General features: G+C 32.0%; 1 protein-coding gene across 3 annotated transcripts in view; it reads left to right on the forward strand.

Annotated features, from left to right (window-relative positions):
* Positions 1 to 19,921, forward strand: part of CDK8 (cyclin dependent kinase 8) — a 95,420-nt gene that overhangs the window by 41,889 nt on the left and 33,610 nt on the right. For 2 of the 3 annotated variants that reach the window (XM_037527061.2, XM_037527060.2), the window contains exons 2-4: positions 5,057 to 5,132; positions 11,701 to 11,811; positions 15,693 to 15,833. In XM_037527061.2, the coding sequence (XP_037382958.1) occupies positions 5,057 to 5,132; positions 11,701 to 11,811; positions 15,693 to 15,833 (328 nt within the window). Of the gene's footprint in view, positions 1 to 5,056; positions 5,133 to 7,730; positions 7,752 to 11,700; positions 11,812 to 15,692; positions 15,834 to 19,921 lie in introns of those variants that run through there. The other variant, XM_037527062.2, reaches the window with a different exon arrangement.

Consider the following 19,921-nt stretch of genomic DNA (forward strand, 5'->3'; position numbering starts at 1 on the left):
CATTGGAATTGAATTGAGAGCCCAGAAGGAAACTTTTGCATATATTACTTTGTGTTTTTTATGTGTACTTTTTGTTGCTTTGTTAAGATTAATTAATGAATAATCCGAAGGAAAAGTGACAGAACTTTTAAGATGACTTTGGAGCAGTGTGACCAAAAATGCTGGTTTTTTTTTAAGTTTGTAATTTATTTCTATGCTAAGAGTCTGTGTCTCAACTGTGGTTTTGCTATAGACAAAACTGTGGTTTTGCTATGTTTGACATCTAGAGACTATCTGTCCTCTTTACTATTTTTAGATTATGATTTAAAGAGATGCATGATAGTTGAGTATAATTGCCCAGGAAACTAGAGTGAGCTGGATTGCACTCAAAATAAAGTAGCTACAATCTCAAAACTCGACTGGTTTGTATACTTTAATAAAACCATGAGCAAATTGTAGCCAGGTATGGACTCACACAAGGAATGACTAGGGATACAGGCAGCAATGGATATTGTTATTAGCAATACCAAGTATCTGCTTAACATTTCAGAAATTTAAACCAACAGAGAAGCAAGAAAAGAGCATGTGAGAAAATGAAGGCACACAGATTAAGGCATGATAATATTTTGTTCTCATCATCTAGATCTGTTCTTGGGACCCGGGTGGGAGTTGTCTCTTGATCCAAAGAAGTCCGTCTTATGGAATATCCTTAAGGAATCCTTAGTTTGAGGTGTCTGGCTGGGATAGTTATATATAACTATCCAATAATAGATGTATATACTGTCACTATAATCAAGCATTATGGACCTAAGGAGTTTTTGTTGTTAACAGAATATGGCATGATCATTTCCATGGAGGTTTAAGTGTAGTTTTTCTCTAATAATGCTTCAAAAATAGCTAGTTACTTAATCTGAGGGCTTGTAGAGCTGATTAATTATCTATTAAGGGAAGATAGTTGTTTCCATCAATGATAAGATTAACTCTGGAAAATTGTGTTAGCCAGAATTATTAGATACCTCCTCTATTGATGTATAAATGCACAATTCATATTCAGTCATTCTGAATTCTGATTACCCATAGAGTTTGAATGTGTCTTGAACAGTGAGGACTTTAACAAACTTGCTTGACACCTTGATTTCTACCATCAAGTGTACTATATTTGACCCTGATTGATAAGAATATTGAGACTTAGAAGCAAAACTCAGTTTGAAATAGTTACTGGATCAGTTTTTGTATATGAATATGACTCTGCCTCTTCTCAAAAAGCATATAATCACTGACTATCTATGCATTCATATGTTTTATTTGTATTTAATCTGTAAAGACCAAGTGTCTCTTGTGATCTGTCACATGAATTTGGAGAGAGCAGTTTTCATAATAGGAAATTGAAAGATATTTTAAATGTAAAAGATACTGTTAGTTTTATTCTTACTTTGGGGTCTAAATTCTCAAAAGGCAAAATCTAAGAGTTTCAAATGACATGATACATGAACCTAAGTGATGGTATCCAAAGGTAAGAAATAACACCAGGTGATATTTGAAAATACAGCAATAGGAACTGTAAGTATTAGGACTTAGGTTTTTTTTTTTTTTTAATTACCCATTAATATGCATTTAAGAGTTTTCTTTCCCTAATTGAAAATATTAAGATCACTAAATGTGTCAAAGGTGTCATGTTAAAGCAGTTAGATGTTTCAGTTCACATCTAAAAAGCATTGAACCGAACTAGGTTATCTTGTATAATCATTAAGATTTCATTCCATAGTCCAGCATGAGTTCTCACAGAATTTTTCTCCTCGCTAACCATTATACCCTCACATGCAATGAGAGTTTTATATTATCTGCTTCTAAATTATCACATAAAGATAATTATTAAATTTAACATACTAGTCTTTATGTAATTAACAGTGTTTTACAAGGCAGTCAAGCACAGTGATTAGTTCAGCTGTTTTTGTTTCTCTTATTTGTTTTTTTCCTTAAATATGATTTTTCCATGAAGAAAGCAGTTAACTAATTGACATGATATAAACTCCTTGATCTTAGTTCATTGCTCTATAATGTTTTCCTAGCATTGCAGCTGATGATGGAATCCTTCAAAATAGACAGCTACACAGAACTTAAACTCCAAGCCACATCCATTGACAGTGTAATCAGTACTTCATGATTTCATACAATGCAAATCTAGTCTAGAACTTCTAGCTTCCAAAACTGCTGTTGAGAAATCTAATGGTATACTGATTCTGATCCTTTTTTAAAAACAATTATTTTTATTGAAATATAATTGACACAACGCTGTATAAGTTTAAAGTGTATAGTCAATTGACTTGATAAATTTAGTATTATTGCCATTATGCATTAGCTAACACCTCTGTCACATCACGTTGTTATTTCATTTTTGTGGTGGAAACAATTAACATTATGGTATCTAAGTAACTTTGAAGTTTATAATACAGTGTTATCTGTAATAACTATGCTTTGCATTAGGTCTTTGGGACTTTTTTTATATACTGGTTACAAATTTGTACCCTAAACACTTCCCCAGTTCGACCACCCTATAGACCTCATAATCACTATTCTACTGTCTGTTTTTGCAAGTTCCAGATATAAGTGATATCATGCAGTATTTCTTTTTCTCTCTCTGATGTAGCTCATTTAACATAATGCCTTCAAGGTTCATATATGTTGTTACAGAATTTCCTTCTTTTTCATGACTGAATAATATTGATCCTTTCTAAATGGCCCATTACATATCCCTATTGGAAGCTTGTAAAATCTTTGGTTTATCTCCACTTTTTAAAATATCTTAACATCGTATCTTTATATGGGTCTATTTTCATTCGTGCTGGTAACTCATTGGACACCACCTATTTTACATTTCCTGTACTTAGTTTGTAAAGTTTATTTTTTTAATTATTATATAAATTGCCTTCCTTTTTTTTCTCTTTCTAGAATTTCTGATTATTTGTATTGGACTTCATGGACTGTTTCCCTGATTTCCTTCCTTTCCTTTCAATTATTGGCCTATTTTATATCTCTTCAATTTTATTTTCTGTCTAGACAATTCTCCCACAAGTGTTTCATACTCTCCATTTTCTGCTTTTGGGGGATTTTGCTATATAAAATCTAATTGGTTCTCAGTCTTCTTCACTGTCAGCTTCTGTTTTGATTTTCTTGGATTCTTTTTAATTAGTTTGTTCACTTACTTTAGTTTCCAAACTTTTATGTATCTTCTCTCTTGTTTTTCGTCTGTATGGGCTTATGTCTTGAAAAAAGTTTCCTATCCTTTGGTTTTAGTGGGGTGTTAGGAGGCAAGTAAGTTTGATATGTATATTCAATGAATGCTCTGTTTTACAAAAACACTTTTTTTAATCACTCCTTTACCACCACTTTATATTTTCATGCTATTCTTCATATTTGTTAAAGGCAAGTGTTCATTATTGTTCTTTCATCTTTTTGGTCTTCTCATATAATACGGTTTCTCTTAGCTTTATTTAATTTTTAAATGTAGTATTTCCTTATCATAGTCATTTGTTTTGTACACTCCTTTCAGTGAGCGGTCATTCTTTCTCTCTCTCCACACACACACACACACACACACACACATCTTCCTTTGGAGATATCTGGTTTAAAACAGTCCCCTTAACCCCATATTACTCCAGCCTATTTCCAAAGTCCCATCAGTCCTCGGGGCTGTCAGTGTGTTACAATGGTATTAAACTACTATACTATTCTTCCTAGTCTCTGAGCATGCCAGGCCCTCTCTGTGCTTCTCTTGTACTTTTGTACACATTGTTCCCACTTCTTGGGATGTCTCATAACTACTGATTTCCTCTTTACAACCCCTTTCTCCTTCCTGACAAACTTCTTAAGTTTTAAGAATCTTCATTTAAATAGACTCTGATGCTTTTTCATCTTGTTTCAACTCTTCAAGGTATAATTGATATCCCCTCTTTATAGAACTTAGAAGACCATGCTGTGTTCTACCTCTTAATTGATAACACACACATCAGAGTTCTCAAAGTTGGATTTAGAAACCTCTGTGTGTTCCCAAAATCCTTTCAGTGGGTCTGCAGGATTAGTGCTATTTTCATAATAGTGCAATGGTACTATTTTTTTTCCACTCTGATTATCATGAGCGTGAGCATTTTTTTCAAAGGTAACATACGTGGTGATGCCATTGTTCTTGTGACTAGTGGCTATGTGGTTTTATATATATTTTATGCTTTTAAAAGATCCCATCTGTCCGCAGCCTCTGCAGCATGAGTTCAATCCCCTGCCAGCCAGGGAGCTACCCACATGGCATAGCAGATCTCTCCTGACTCACCCGCTGCTCCCCTCAGCACTGTACTTCAGTAGATCTGCCTGTTCTGTTCCCCACTCTGTCTCTGGTGATTCCTCTCACCCACTGCATCTCTGCCCTGTACCCTTGTTCTTATATGCATAAATAAATAAATCTTTTTTAAAAAAATCCCATCTATTTTTAAATTCTAATTTGTTACTTATTCATCTAGGGCAGAAAACTCCATAAAATAATTAACTAACTCTGTTGTATCCCAAGTACCTGCCACAGTTCTAGATACATAGTAAGTGCTCAATAAACACATTTAATGAACTTCTTTGAAGGTGTTTGGGGATAAGATCTATGTTTTAAATTATAACCATTTTGTACTTAATGATGCATTCATTTCTTAATTTTTTATTTACTTATACTTGAATGAATTTTTAGAAATAGGTCTGCAGGCTTTATTTTACACACACATACACACACACTTTCTCATGCATGTGCAATATATATGGAGGAAGTGAATATACATTAGAGCAGAGAGAATCTATTACCTGAAGTCAGGAGCTCCATTTCTGAATCTCATCTTCTACAAATAACTATAGACCTTTGAACAAGTCTTATTCCTTTGAATCTAACTTTTCCTCTTCAAATAATGGGATTGAATCAGATTATCTATAAACTTGTTCCTGTATGATATATGTGAAAGGTATTGTGTGTATATGAGTTATATTTTATTAGAAATGTGCATAAACATAAATTTATCTGTATATTAAAATAACTTTGTTTTTACAGGAAAGATGATAAAGACTATGCTTTAAAACAGATAGAAGGAACTGGGATCTCTATGTCAGCATGTAGAGAAATAGCAGTAAGTGAAACTTTTTATCATCATTATCAACTGACTTAAGAATGTTTACTATATAGGGCTTTAAATGAATCTGTCACACATATATACACATTAATTAAAAGTTGATAAATGTTTTTCATATCAACTACCTATAGAAAAATCTGTTTTAAAGAAAAGTAAAAGGGGCATGTAGTTCTAGCAAAATTTTCGATATTTATTTGGGGTTAGGACAGTCTTGATTGGTTGTTTTAATGAATATATGTTTTTCCAATAATCACTAAGTAGTTAAGTGTCAGTTATTTTTACTACAACACTGAGTACAATAAAGTGGTATGTTAGTTGATACGAAATTAGTATTTCTATTTTAATGAGATTAATGTCAGTACTTATGCATTTAAAATGGATAGTGTTATTTCATTTTCATTATATCTATCCATTCATTTGAGTATGCAAAAACATATGCCTGTTTCTTTTGGAAGCACACCTTGTCCATACAGTAATTAGAATCTCCATACAGTGATTAGAATTTTGTTTTAAAAAGAAAATATTTCTCATTTTAATGCATTGCTTTTACATCTATAATGATGTTACATATTTGCAATTTGTATTTTCTGTTTGTATTATTGATTTCTTATCTTTATTCTTTCTAGCTATTGGCTTACATTTTTTTTTTTTATCTTCTTATGGTGGAACTTTTAATCACTGATTTTAGACTCTTCTAATATAAGTAATTAAAACTTTAAATTTCCCTCTAAGCTGTTGTTTATTTGCATTCCACAAAATTTTCTGTATTGTATTTTCATAATCATTTAGTCCTAAATATTTTCAATTTTATTTGTGATTTTTTTCTTTTATTCGTGGATTATTTAGAAATGTATTGTTTAATTTGTAAATATATGAGACTTTCTAGATAACTTTTGTTACTAATTTATTTCCATGTACTCAGAGAAAAGAGACCTTATATTTTAGAGATGCATAATGAAGTAGGTACAGGTGAAGTTGTATTATTTCTAGAATTCACTTCAAAATAGTTTAGGGTGAGGTGGAAGGAATGCATTTGAGTATAAATAAAATGAGATAGGCTGCCAGTCAGTAATGGTGTGTGGAGGTTTGTCTTACTATTCTGTTTATTTTTCTTTTTAAAAAAATTCTTTAATAAAAATTTAAAAAGAAAAAATATCCCTTCCCTTCTGGCAATTCTTATTAAAACTCTCTTCTCTCCCTTCCATTTATTAAACGTTCTTCTCAAAAGTCTTGTATCCTCACCACGCACCTCCATTATTCTCTATAATCTGCACTACTTTATTTCTTTCATAACACTAACATAATCCTCCTAAGGAGTTTCTGTTTGTTTATGTTCTATTTGTTGTCCCTACCCCCAATGAACTATACCATTTCTTCACTAGATTGAACTAGGTGTTGCACATGACAGTCTGTGCTCAGTAAATAATTGTAAAAGAAAGGAAGAAAAAACTCTTGAGAATTTCTACTAAAGTTAGGGACATTCATGGCATATCTTCATCTTCATTGTATTGTAAATGGTTCGTTTTATATTTCCAGAATTTCCTGTGCAATGGAATCCCTTTAGTTTAGTTGTTTTAATATTGTGTTTCAGTGGACCATCAATAATCCAAGAGACCGTTTTACCTCTTTAAAGCCTCAGTTATACTCTACTTTTGCAGCTCACATCTGTTTTTACTAGGTGCCTCATTGTTGTAATTAATTTGCAAGAATCCTGTTGAAGAAAAAGTTAACACAGCTTTAAAAAAATAGTTTGGAATAATTTTCCTTATACCTTTACAGTAATTTCACCACAACTAGCATCATACTTACAGTAAAAATTGAATTTGTTTTTGCTATGAAATAAAATTTTCATTGTAGAAATCAATGTTATTTTGAGACTATTAGAGATTTCCTTCCCTTTTTTCTCACAACTCTTAAGTGGTGTTTATTGACACATTTGGAATGAATTAAGTGTATGATAAATGATGACTAAAACTTTATTTCCTATATAATTAGATAAACTTAAATGGTTTATGTGATAGAAAGTATTGTATAAATGTATTCAAACCTATCTTTGAAAAATTTTTAACATAAAATCTTGAAAAAGGCAAAATTAACTTATAAAATGTTAGAAATAGGCTCTTGAATGGGTTGATAAAATGCTAAAGTTCTATTGATTAGAATGTGAACTGTCATCTACTGTAGTATTAGTGCACAATGTCACAGTGTAACAAGTAGTGACTAAGACCCTAACCAGATTACCTGAGCTCTTGACTTTACCATTAACTAGCTTTATATTACCAAGCAAGTTACCTAATTTTCTTGTGTTTTTATTTTCCTTATTTGTAAAATGGAAATGATAGTATATCATAGGGATTATTTTGTGGAGCTTAGAATACATACTAAAAACTCTGGGCAGATGTTAGCTACTTCTAGTAAGTATCAGTTACCTCTAAGTAGCCACAGCATTAGAATTGTCTGCTTACTAACATTTGTCTCCTTCTAAGGACTTTGGCAGAAGCATATTTGCATGCTAGTGGAGCATCCATCACAGTGCCTGACTTATAGGAGGCATTTGGTAAATGTTAGCCCTGCCTGAGCTTTTGGAAGTACTTCAGTATAAATATTTACCTAGAGGTAAATACCCACTGAGATTGTCATTCCATCTCCAAACCCACTGTGACCCATCTCCTGATAGAGCTCACTTCTAAATAGAGTGTTTTTATATGCACAGTGTAATAATTATTTACTTTATTAATTTGCCAAGGCTGCCTTATAAAATACTGCAAACTGAGAACTTAAACAACAGAAATCAACTTTTTCATTGGTAGAGACTGTAAGTCTAAGATCAGGGCGCCTGCAGGGTTGGTGTCCTCTGAAATCTCTCCATGACTTGCAGCTGACCACCTGTTCACTTGGTTGTTCCTCTGTGCAGCGCCCCTCATGTTTTTATGCTTAATCATCACTTCTTGTAAAGTCACCATTCTTCTAACAACCTCATTTTAACATACTTGCCTTTTTAAGGACCTTATCTACAAATTTAATTAGGTTTTGAGATACTAGAGGTTAGGGCAGAAACAAGAATTTGGGAAGAATGCAGTTCAGTCCATAACACTCACTTACTACTACAGCAATAGTTCTTATTATAAAAATCATTACTCTTGAAGATTTTTTTTTTTTCTGGCTAATTCAATGAATTTTTTTTAAAGAAATGCATTGGTTTTAAATAAGTAGATTTTTTTTTAAAGATTTATTTATTTATTTATACAAGAACCGGGATACAGGCCAGATACTCGGGAAGGTGAGAGGATCCACCAGAGACAGAACAGGGAACAAAACAGGCAGACTGACGAAATACACTGCTGTTTCGCAGCCGACGAGACAGGAGAGGTCTGCCGCGCCATGTGGGACCCCCTCCGACCGGCCGGGATCAAACCTGTGCTGCAGAGGCTGCAGACAGCTTCACAGTGGGGCATTCATCCGCCTGCATCACTAGGGGAGGCCCTAGATTTTTTTAAAGAAGTGGATTTTTTATGGTGAAAGCAGTGATCAGATCAGATATTAGATCAGAAGCTAAGGAGTGTGTTGTATAATGCCTTTTTATATATTTGTGCATTCTGTTTATTCATGAATTCATTTTTTATATATTCACCAAATTTTTTTTTTTAATGGAGGTAATATTTGGATCCTCTTATCAGGTATTACCACTGTGGTGGACCCAACACCAGCTCATCCATAGGCTACCACCATAGTCCATTGTGCTTCCGCTTTGTTCTTACCCCTCCAAGATAGTGAATGATTGCCTACCAGGTGCCAGTTAGTGTGCTAGAAGCTAAGTGTGGTTGTAAACAAGATGCAATGCCTACCCCTGTCCATTTCATAGCCTAGCATATGTTTAAAATGTCTGTGCCATGGGATTGTAAAATTTTTCTTCCAGGGTGTTAGACTTTGATAAGTATTGATATTAGACCATAGAGTACTGGCTTTGTATTTTAAAAATTAATTAATTTAAAAGGCATTTAAATCCTGATTCTAAACACTTCCTAGGATTGTCACCTTGAGCAAATTATTTAATCCCCTTCAACCTCTATGCGCTCATTTTTAAAATGGAATAATATAAATATTGCATGGGGTTATTTAATGTTTGAGAAAATGCGTGTCATATGTTATGCATCATAGTTGACTCCTCTATTTAGAAGAACCTAATAAAATGGTTGCTGCTGGCTTTTGGTGTTTTTTTGTTTTTTTTTTTTTTTTAAGTATAGGAACTAAGCCTTATCTTGGAAGTGAAATTGAATAGATAGCTTTATTTGTGGGTTTTTAATAACTGGAGAGGACTTTTGTCAAAACTTTGGAGTTTGTTTGTTATAATTTCTACCGCAGCAGTCTCCAGAAAGGATTTGATATAGCTGCCTAGCTGAGAAGTGTTTTCCAATTGTGAGGTAATGGAAAAATCACTGACCCAGAATGATAATGAACTAAGAGTTAAGTTTAGTTCTTCCAGCCAGTTGGATGATTCAGGGAGACACCAAAGTCATTCAGATTCTTTACCTTGTTAACATTTTAGATTTTGGCCTTTAGGTTTCTGAGATAGTATGTAATCTCTCTGGTCTCATAAATTTGAAAATATATTCTGAAAGCAGAAATACATAATTTGAGTATGATCTTGATCCTGAATAAAATAATCAGTTTTAGAGTATAAGCCTTAATGATTGAATATATAGCCCATTCATAGTTTTTTCTTTGCTGAAAAAACTCCTAATGTGGTATTAACAAAGCTCCTAATGTAGCATTAACATTACATTTATACTGATTTTTGTTTTGGTGGCAGTGTTTTTATTAAAGATCATGAAGTCTTAAGTTCTAAGATCTTGATTTTCTCACATGCCTGTCATATATTTGGAACACATTTGGAAGGCATCATGTAAGTCAGTTTTACCTGATAAAAATATAACATCAGGTTTCATGAGTTTCATTTATCATTGTTACTGCTATTTTTGTTTTCCCATGGTGGAGTGGGAGTGCATTTTAACTGATGGATTGTTAGGGCCATTGTGGTTATTAAATATGAGTAAAATAAGGAGATAAAAGATTTTAAGTAGAAGAATGTCATTCTAGGAGAAGAGAAAGGTTAAACCCATAAAAATGTGCTCTTTTTGGATGCTTCTATCTATATAAGTGGCCTATTATTTTATTAAAAATGTTAATTTTAATTGATGTTATTATTTAAATGCCTGAAAAAATAGATACTATTTCTCACAGAATTATAGATTTTAATTCTCATCTGATATTGATGTTGATAAATCTATTGTTGCCATTAGATTTTTAAAAGAATTGCAAGGTATGAATTTGTTTTAAGTTCAAATGTTTTGTGTTATCGAAACATAGACAGCCAACAGAATGGGAGAAAATATTTGCAAATACAGTCTGACAGAACGTGCAATATAATGTAGAATAAATAAAGAATATGAAAAGAGCTGCATCTCAACAAAAAAGCAAACTAATTAAAAAATGGGCAAAGGACTTGAATAGACATTTCTCCAAAGATGATATACAGATAACCAATAAGCATATGAAAAGATGCTCAGCATCATTAGTTGTTAGGGAACTGCAAATCAAAACCACAATGAGATACCTACTAGGATATGCCTGTTTTTTAAAAAATGGAAGAAAGAAAATAAGTGTTGGTGAGGATGTCAAGACATTGGAACCCTTATGCATTGCTAATAGGAATGTAAAATAGTACAGCTGCTGTGAAAACTATTTTGGTGGTTCCTCAAGAAGCTATATATAACTATCATATGATCCATTAGATCTACTCCTATGTATATATGTAAAGCTTTGAAAGCAGAAACTCAGTTACCTGTACTCCAATGTTCATAGCAACATTATTCACAGTAGCCAAATAGTGGAAATGGCCTGGGTTATCAGCAGATGAATGGATAAACAAGAATGTGTCCATCATGGATAGATAAACAAAAAGGAATGAAAATCTGATACCTGTTACAACGTGAATAAATCTTGAAGCCATTATACTAAGTGAAATAAGCCAGACAAATGTTGTATGATTATACTTGTATCAATTGACTAGTAGAGTGAAATTCAGAGATACAAAGTAGTATAATAGAAGTTACCTAGAACTGAGGGGGAAAGAGAAATGGAGAATAATTATTTAGTGGGTGCAGAGTTTCTTTTTAGGACAACAAAAATTTTCTAAAATGGGTAATAGTGATGATTATATAACAGTGTGAGTATCCATAAGCCTGCTGAATTGTGCACTTAAAAATTGTAAAAATGGTAATTTTTGTTCTATGTATTTTGCCACATTAAAAGGAATTATAGCTAAGCAAAGTACTAACAGAATAGACACATTTCCTCATTTGTATCTTCCAGTATCTTTTCCCCAGAGATTTTTCCTCATTTATTACTGAAACACCTGTATGAATATCTCAGAATTATGTAGGTGCTTACTAGACTTCTAGGATTTTTACCATAGGGCTCATATTGCTTTTGAATTACACATGGTAGGTTTTTATGGCAAACATTATTATGGCAAAGATTTTAATGGGTATCCTTTGTTTTGCAGTTACTTCGAGAACTTAAGCATCCAAATGTCATCTCTCTTCAAAAGGTGTTTCTGTCTCATGCTGATAGGAAAGTATGGCTTCTGTTTGACTATGCTGAACATGACCTCTGGGTAAGGTGAATTCTTGGTAGTCATGGAGCCATTGGTTTCAGTTAGGGATTAGAGGGAGCTAAAAGAACTCATCTTATTGTGAAATTCCCTTTTTCAAAATGAAAGTAAACTTATAGAATGTGTTTGATAAAATAACTGTGCTAGAATATTTTGTTTACTTTTTGATCTTTGTAAATACTACACAAAACGTATGTGAAGAGTATAAGTAACTATTCCGTATTATTTCTTAGCAATGGATTTTTTTAATTGAAAAGTATCAGTAATAACTATGTTGTTATAAAATTTAAAAACAAGCAATATATTTCCTTTTATTCTGTGGTGTAAACAAATATAAAATGAGAAGGTGGTAGTCTCATGTAAGGAAATAAATATGCCATATCTGAGAGTTCAGGCTTTTATTGTCATGTGACATTAGGCAAGTCTCTTGCAGCTCTGAAGCTGCAGTTCCCCCCCATATGTAGAATATGATATTTGTGCTATTTTTTGCATGATTTTTCTGAAGATAATTTTGTTTGCTAAAAGCTTTATAAACTAAATGTGCTACATTAATATAGGAAACTATATTTATTGTATATCATTCACAATTGATATTTAGTATCCTAAAGTACTTATTCTTTCCATCAGCAGAAATTCAATATTGTATTGACTTGAATTTGGCATATTCTTGTAGGGGAAGAATTTTTTTGTGGGAGAGAGCGCTACTACAAAATGAAATAGGCATGAAAATTGATTCAATTGTCTATTGCAGCTTTTAGTTATTTTGTGTTTATCTGCCCTATGATAAGAATATTTTTAATTAATATTTTAATTAAATATTTGAAGATTCTCAAAATGAAGTATTTACTTATTTTTTTTAACTGTTCTATTTATAAAAGTTAGTATAAAGTAAGATTTTAAGTTTATCTTGCCTAAGTAGCAGAAATATAAAAGCTGCCTTAACATTTTGTATTTACTAAGCAAGTTTTATTTAAATTGGCATTTGCAGGAGTCTTGAGTAACTATAAAATAACCGTTGTTTTTTAAAAATCCGAAACGTCATGTTGGGGATAAAATATAATGAAAATCTATAACAGAGTAGCCAAAATAATTTTGAAACATATAAAACTTATATTTTGACAAGTCTTGTATGAAGAAACATGTTAGCCAGATGACAGTTTAAAATGCCAAAAAGGAAATAAAAATTGAACATTATGTTAATTCACTCATAGTTTCTTTACTACTGTGAAGTAATATTTAATTTCTATTTCGTAAGTAATAAAGTATTAAACATTTTTGTATACAGATCTGTATTACTAACTAAGCATGGCTTTGAATTTATTGAGATAAGTGAAAGGAAAAACATACTGATGCAGGAGACCATAATATCCTGGTTCAGTTTTTTAAATCTTCAAAATGATTTACATTTTTCATTCAGCTGTTTGTAAATGCAAATATAAAATTTTTAGAGAAAATTAGTACAAACTATAGTAAAACTGTTTAGTAGTAAAATCACCTTCTGAAAATGGTAGAATAGTTTCCAGCTTGTGCTAATTTCCAGAACTGGCCTCATTTATATAATTTTAACTCTTTTAACAGATTTCAGAAATTGAAACTTATCTGGGTTTCATATGCTTTAAGATTTATCAGAAATATTTTCATTCTAGATTTCTATTTTCCACGTGAGTTGCTCCAAGTTGTTTTTTATAAATTATCTGGTAGGAAATGTTTTCAAACATATAATAGACACTTAAAATTTTCCCTCTCTGTTTTACAAATCTATTGTCTATGATCCATGCTGACTGTAATTTTTTTTTTCTTTTTAAGCCTCTTTCTTAAAAGAAATCTAATCAAAGTAGGATTCTGTTAATAGAAATATTTGTTAAATCAGGATAGCCAATAGTGAATTTATCATGTGTCATACTCAAACCTAACATGAAATCAAATTATATGATCCAAATTTATGAGAAATATATAGGCTGGTTTAAAAAACACTATTATAAACAGGCTGATTATAATACATAGTTCAGCATAGAAGATAGTATTCAATTTGATTCCTAGCAATCTGGTATCTAATAATTTTATATATAGGTATAATAATTACATTTTTACAAAGTTATACTGCATAAATTGATAGAATATTACCGGTGCATATAGGTATTCATCACTGGCTTTTTCCTCTTATCAGTACTCACCTTAAGCCAAATAAGTACTTTTAATGTTCATTTTAATAAAAACCAAGTGATAATTCAGCTTACTAAATCTACTCTTTTGTCCATATTATTTTCTTATTTTAATTGGAATATTAAATTAGCTGGGGTAAGACTGCAGAGGGTAACAAAAACAGCTGTAGTAAAAAGAGTCATTTTTAAAAAAATTGCTTGGATGTTGGTGAAATTTCCTGGTGTAATACCCACATATTTGTTATATATTCCTAGAGTAAAAATAAAGGTAAGAAATTCCTTCATAGTAGTTTTTTGTAGTTTACCAACCTATTGGTAAAAAGTAACTTGTAATACCTTAGTGAAAAGTGTTAACTGAAGAAATGTATATGGTATATGGCATTAATTGATTATCTTATGTCACCTATTTTGTTCCTTTCATTTTTTAATGTGGTAGATTTTACTTTTTTAAAAAAATGATTTAATCTATTTTTGTTAAGTTTCTGAGACTCTTCTTAAGGTCAGCAGTCTTATCTGTCACATCATTTCTTAGGTCACAAAATAGTCTATGCTATTGCATTGTTGTAGCTTTATTTTGTTTGTCTGCTTTTACATACGTCAAAGAAATGACTGAGAAGAAAATTAATGTAAATGCTACTAACATGTAGGTTAATTGTGCTACATATATACTTTACGTTCCCACCAGGAGGTCTTTGTTCTGTATTTTTTCTTTAGAAAGTAAAACTCTTTTACTCATTAATCATTTAGTTATTCCTTATTCATGTTCTAGTTTCATATTCTAAAAATAGGAAAAGGAAATGTTAACATATAATATTAAATATTTTACTCCTGTTTTAATGTTTGTTAATTTCAAGAGGAGACTTAATATTCACTCACAAATATTGGCCAAGAGTCTGCTCTTTTGCATATTAGATGGCAAGCATAGATATAGTGGTGCACACAGCAGAGATGATTGCAGCTGGCTACTAGATTTTCTTGCAGTTTGGGTGCTATAATTAAAATGAAGAAACCTGTCAAGAAAGTTTGAAACATTGGACCTTGTTTCTGTTGAGGTACATTTATTTACAAAGTGATTTTTCTATTTGTAAAATGGTATTGTGTTTTACCAGATGTCCACTAAGGCTATACATAGGAAACTTTTATATATGTGACTATGTTTTTCTCATCTGAAAGTTAAATGGTTTTAAATATTTCCATTGTGAACTAGTTATTTACATGTTATTTCTTTGTGCATGGGTGTATATATTTTTTTGCTTTCTTTATAATCCATGTATTATAAATAAAGTACCACATCTATGCTATGTCAGCCAGATAGTTGCTCCTTTTTTCCTTCATATAATCACTACAGAGTAAAAAGATTCTGTTCTCTTTTTTTGAAGATTTTTTTAATTGAAAATTTCCACGAGATAAGCAAAGGATCAAGTAGTCTCTGAAAGTAATTTTTAATTATACTTTAATCACTTTAATCACTAAAAATCACACTTTTCCCTACTAATCATTTATTTTCTAAGACACTGTCATTTACTTAGGAAGTGAAATTTTAGCTCCAGTTATATATTAGTAAATTTTAAAGTTATGTTACTCAGCAAAATGTGAAATTATATTTTTGCTATCTTCGGGAATCAGTGAGTGTTTCTTTTTCTGTTAGGAAATTATTATATATCGAATTATCTTTCCATCTTCTCTTTTTTAAGCTACTGGTGATATTTTTCTTTCTTTCAGCATATAATCAAGTTTCACAGAGCTTCAAAAGCAAATAAGAAGCCAGTTCAGTTACCTCGGGGAATGGTGAAGTCACTATTATATCAGATTCTAGATGGAATTCACTACCTGCATGCTAACTGGGTGTTGCACAGGGATTTGGTAAGTTGACATGTAGTTACATTTAAGGTAAAAAAATGCATTTGTAGTTGGATGATTTTCTGTTTATCTCTAGATATTAGTACTATATTCACCTTGTAGAGGGAGCGATAGTGCTATAGTCTCAAAACATAGCCTAGCCTGTGCTTTTTACATCCTAGTTCTCTGACATACACTAGCTGGTCTTTAATGAACAGGTGAAAGAGGACACAGTTGTTTTCGTAAGCTTTTGTTTCTTTTTAAGTCTGTAAATAGAGCATTGTTTTGCTATGTTGATTATTAGATGCCAAGCAAACTCTAGGAATTGATATGTTTATGAATAGCATGAAAATAAAACTTTTACAGTCTACTGCATACTAAGTTACATATTAGGAGATTTTAATTCAATCTGCTTGTTTTTTCAACCCCATTATATTAGTAGCAGTCTCTTGAAAATGTCTTCATTAATTGAATATATTTTTGAGAAGCCTTGTTTTGTCAAAGTGCATTAAATTATTAAGAATTTAGAGACTTCAGAAGTTGACCTTCTTATTTTTATTTTTTGTGATAGAATAGTTGGTGCTTTTTGTAAGAAAAAAACTAGCATTAAATTGCATATTAGTTAAATGTTCATAGATTTGAATTATTTAAACCTCAAATTGCCCTTTCTTATTGAATCATTACATTGTGATTTTGTTGTTCTGTATTTTGTAAAGGTAGTAGCTATAGTAATTACAACAGCTCCTTCCTTTTAAACAGTTATGAATATGAAAAATGCTGGCAATGATGAGTTGATCTCTAATCACATGTATATAAAGGTAAAAACCTGGCAGGGTTGTTTTTTTTTTTATATTGAGGTGAAACTGACCTACCCCTCACATAGGTATTCTTTCCAGGCTGATGTAGATTTAATGCATTCAATCGGATCTTCAGATCAGATGTTCCAGTGTCATAGTTTCTAGTTCTTTCATCTACCTTCAATAAATCTTGAAATACATTTAATGGTAACTATTTCATTTGCAATTCTCATACTTAGGGTTAAATCTAGTTCCAATAACATCAGAAATTTGAAGAAAACTTTTTCCTCGTGTAAACTTTATGTTTAATAGAATTAAAACATTTTATTTACAAACAATGTATTTACAAAACACAAAACAAATCCTTTGGCTTTTTGTGAAATTTAGCTTTTAAGAACGGCATCAACTTAGGGGAAAACTATTATTACTCTTTAGTGACTTCTATGATCTCTAAAAGGATAAAATCTGTAGCTAGAGTGCATTTTTCTCCATAGAGTTAATTATGCTAAAATAACATTACATTTTCTTTTTATTGTTAATTTTTTTCATATTAAAACATGTATTTTTAGATGAATACAGACTGACTTTTAATCCAGTATTTAACTTTTTATGTTAATATATAATATACTTGAGCCACTTATCGTAATAGTAAAAATAATATATGAAGTCTCTTATGGGAAAGTTCTTTCTTTTGATTTAGCTTAAACAAGTCCTCTTTACAAGTGTGCTTAAAAGTGTACTTAATGCCCACATTTGTTGTTGCTAGTTTTTTTAATATGTGCCTTTCTCACTGGTGTGAGGTGGTATCTCATTGTAGTTTTGATTTGCATTTCCCTGGTTACAAGTGATGTTGAACATTTGTTCATATGCCTGTTGGTTATTTGCATTTCTTCTTCAGAGAAGTTTCTTTTTAGCTCTTCTGCCCATTTTTTGACTGGATTAGAGACCAGGAAAAAGACTAATCAATACAAAGTAAAAATCAAAATCAACAAGCAGCTATAAACCAGAGACACACTGGCTGGGGAGGGGGGGCGCGGGGAGGCCTACAGTCAAAATAAGGGAGGGGGGTGCAATTGTATGGGGAATATAACCATAATGAAAATGCATACATTGTGCAAAGATGAAAAATGATGTAAGAATTATATAAAATATTTGTTAAAAAGAAGTATACTTAATGCCTGTTACTCAAGTGCACAAAGGAACATACAGTCCATAGCTAATTTAAAAATTATACTGATGAAAGTTGTTACTTTTTATTGTCATGATATGCTGGCAATTCTGAATATTGGTGACAAAATATTCCTCTTCACTGAGGCAAGCTATTTCCACTTTTCTACCCCTCTTGATAGAGCACTGTTGTTTAGTCCAAAATATTTTCCAAACTGTAATATATCATTTGTTGGGCCTCCTGGTGGTGCAGGCAGTTGAGCACAGCTCTGTGAAGCTGTCCACAGCCTCTGCAGTGCGAGTTCGATCCCCGCCAGCCGCGGAGATGCCCACATGGCCAGATAGACCTCTCCTGTCTTGCCTGCTGCTCCCCTCAGCGGTGTATTTTGTCAGTCTGCCTGTTCTGTTCCCCACTCTGCCTGTTCTGTTCTGTCTGTGGTGAGTCCTCTCACCCCCTACGTCTCTGGCATGTACCCTAGCTCTTGTATGCATAAATAAATAAATCTTAAAAAAAAATATATATATATATCATTTGTCTACTGCTACCTTCTTTGATTTCACCATTTGAAGTGAGATTTCTTGTATGTACATGACTTTTTAGTGCACTTTCTAAGCGCTTAACATTTTTCTGCATTACAGGCACTCATCACAGGCACCAGTATGTCATTAATATGACAATTTCTGCCACTAATTGGACCTTACTGGTTTACATGCCTCTGTCTTGAATTATTGTTCAGTTCCCGAAGGGCAGATTCGTGAACATAGTTTTAAAAAAATATGCCCACCTTCCTGCCAACTGATAATTAAATTTTGCAGTTTTGAAATTATATAATTTTTCAATTATATCTGAATAGTAATATATGTAGTAGTATTTACTCTGAAGTACAGTTTTCAGACATTATATAATAACATGATATTTTAAACCCTTCTCAAATATTTGTTACGTGCAGATGAAATATTTACCCTATAAGAGCAAAAATAATTAATAATTATATTTTCTGTTCCTTTTTAGTCAGATGTAGATGAACTATGGGAATACTGACCTTAACAGATCTACATAGATTTCTAATGTTATGAATTGGACCAGTTGGTTGAGTTACTGACTTGCCCTAAGAAACTTCTTACTATGGTGGATAATTGGCACAGATAGCCTAAAAAGACTGTTTTAATAATAGCTCAGAAATTATTGAAGCCTTTGGTAACATTGACTTTATTATTAATAGAAATAATGGTTTGAGATGGTTGAATGTGAAGTACATTGATATATGTAGTTGAATTTTAATAATTAGTAACCCTATTTAATCAAAAGGTTAATTTTGTCACTATTAAGCAACATATAGTAGCATATCAGTAATCTGTCATCCTTGGTGGGAAATAGTAATTCTGGAACTCTTACTGTCTTAAAGATGGCAAGTGCACATATATGAATATTTTAATAAAAATTGGCAAAAAGGAAATACATGCAACATTTATTTTTATGAGATAATTTATGTTCCGAACCAAACTTTTTAGTGTATGTGTGTATACATACACATACACACACAACTTTGTGTCTTTGGGGAGTGAGATAGTTCAGCTATCATTCTTTAGTCCTGATTCTGCCATTACCATCTATATTAGGGAGGGTTCTCCAGAGAATCTGAATGTATATATGGAGAGAGGAGAAATGAGATTTATTTTAACAAATTCACTTAGGTGATTGTGGAGGCTTGCTAAATTCAACATTTTTAGAGTAAGCCAGCAAGGTGGAGAGTTGCAGTCAAGTCCAGAAGCAGTCTACTGACAGAATTTCTCTCATTTAGGGGAGTTCAGTTTTTGTCTGACAGGGTGAGTGAGGCTCATCTAGTTAAGGAGGATAATCAGCTTTACTCAGAATTCACCAGTCTAAATGTTAACTTTATCCAAAAATACCTTCACAGATACATCCAGAATAATATTTGACCAATATCCATTACTGTGGCCTAGTCAAGTTGCCATATAAAACAGTCAACCTGAACAAATGAGTAAACAGAGGTACAAGTTGAAGTAATGTGAGACAAGTTATTTCAGGGTTTATGTCCCCTTCCAGTTATCTGCTTATATGAAATAAGAGTGTTGGGTAAGGATTTTTACCTGATACTGTAAGGAGGAACTAACTCCGAAAATAAC

This window comes from Talpa occidentalis, unplaced genomic scaffold (assembly GCF_014898055.3).
Source record: "Talpa occidentalis isolate TD23 unplaced genomic scaffold, MPIMG_talOcc4v2.1 talOcc4.5, whole genome shotgun sequence".
Taxonomy (NCBI): domain Eukaryota; kingdom Metazoa; phylum Chordata; class Mammalia; order Eulipotyphla; family Talpidae; genus Talpa; species Talpa occidentalis.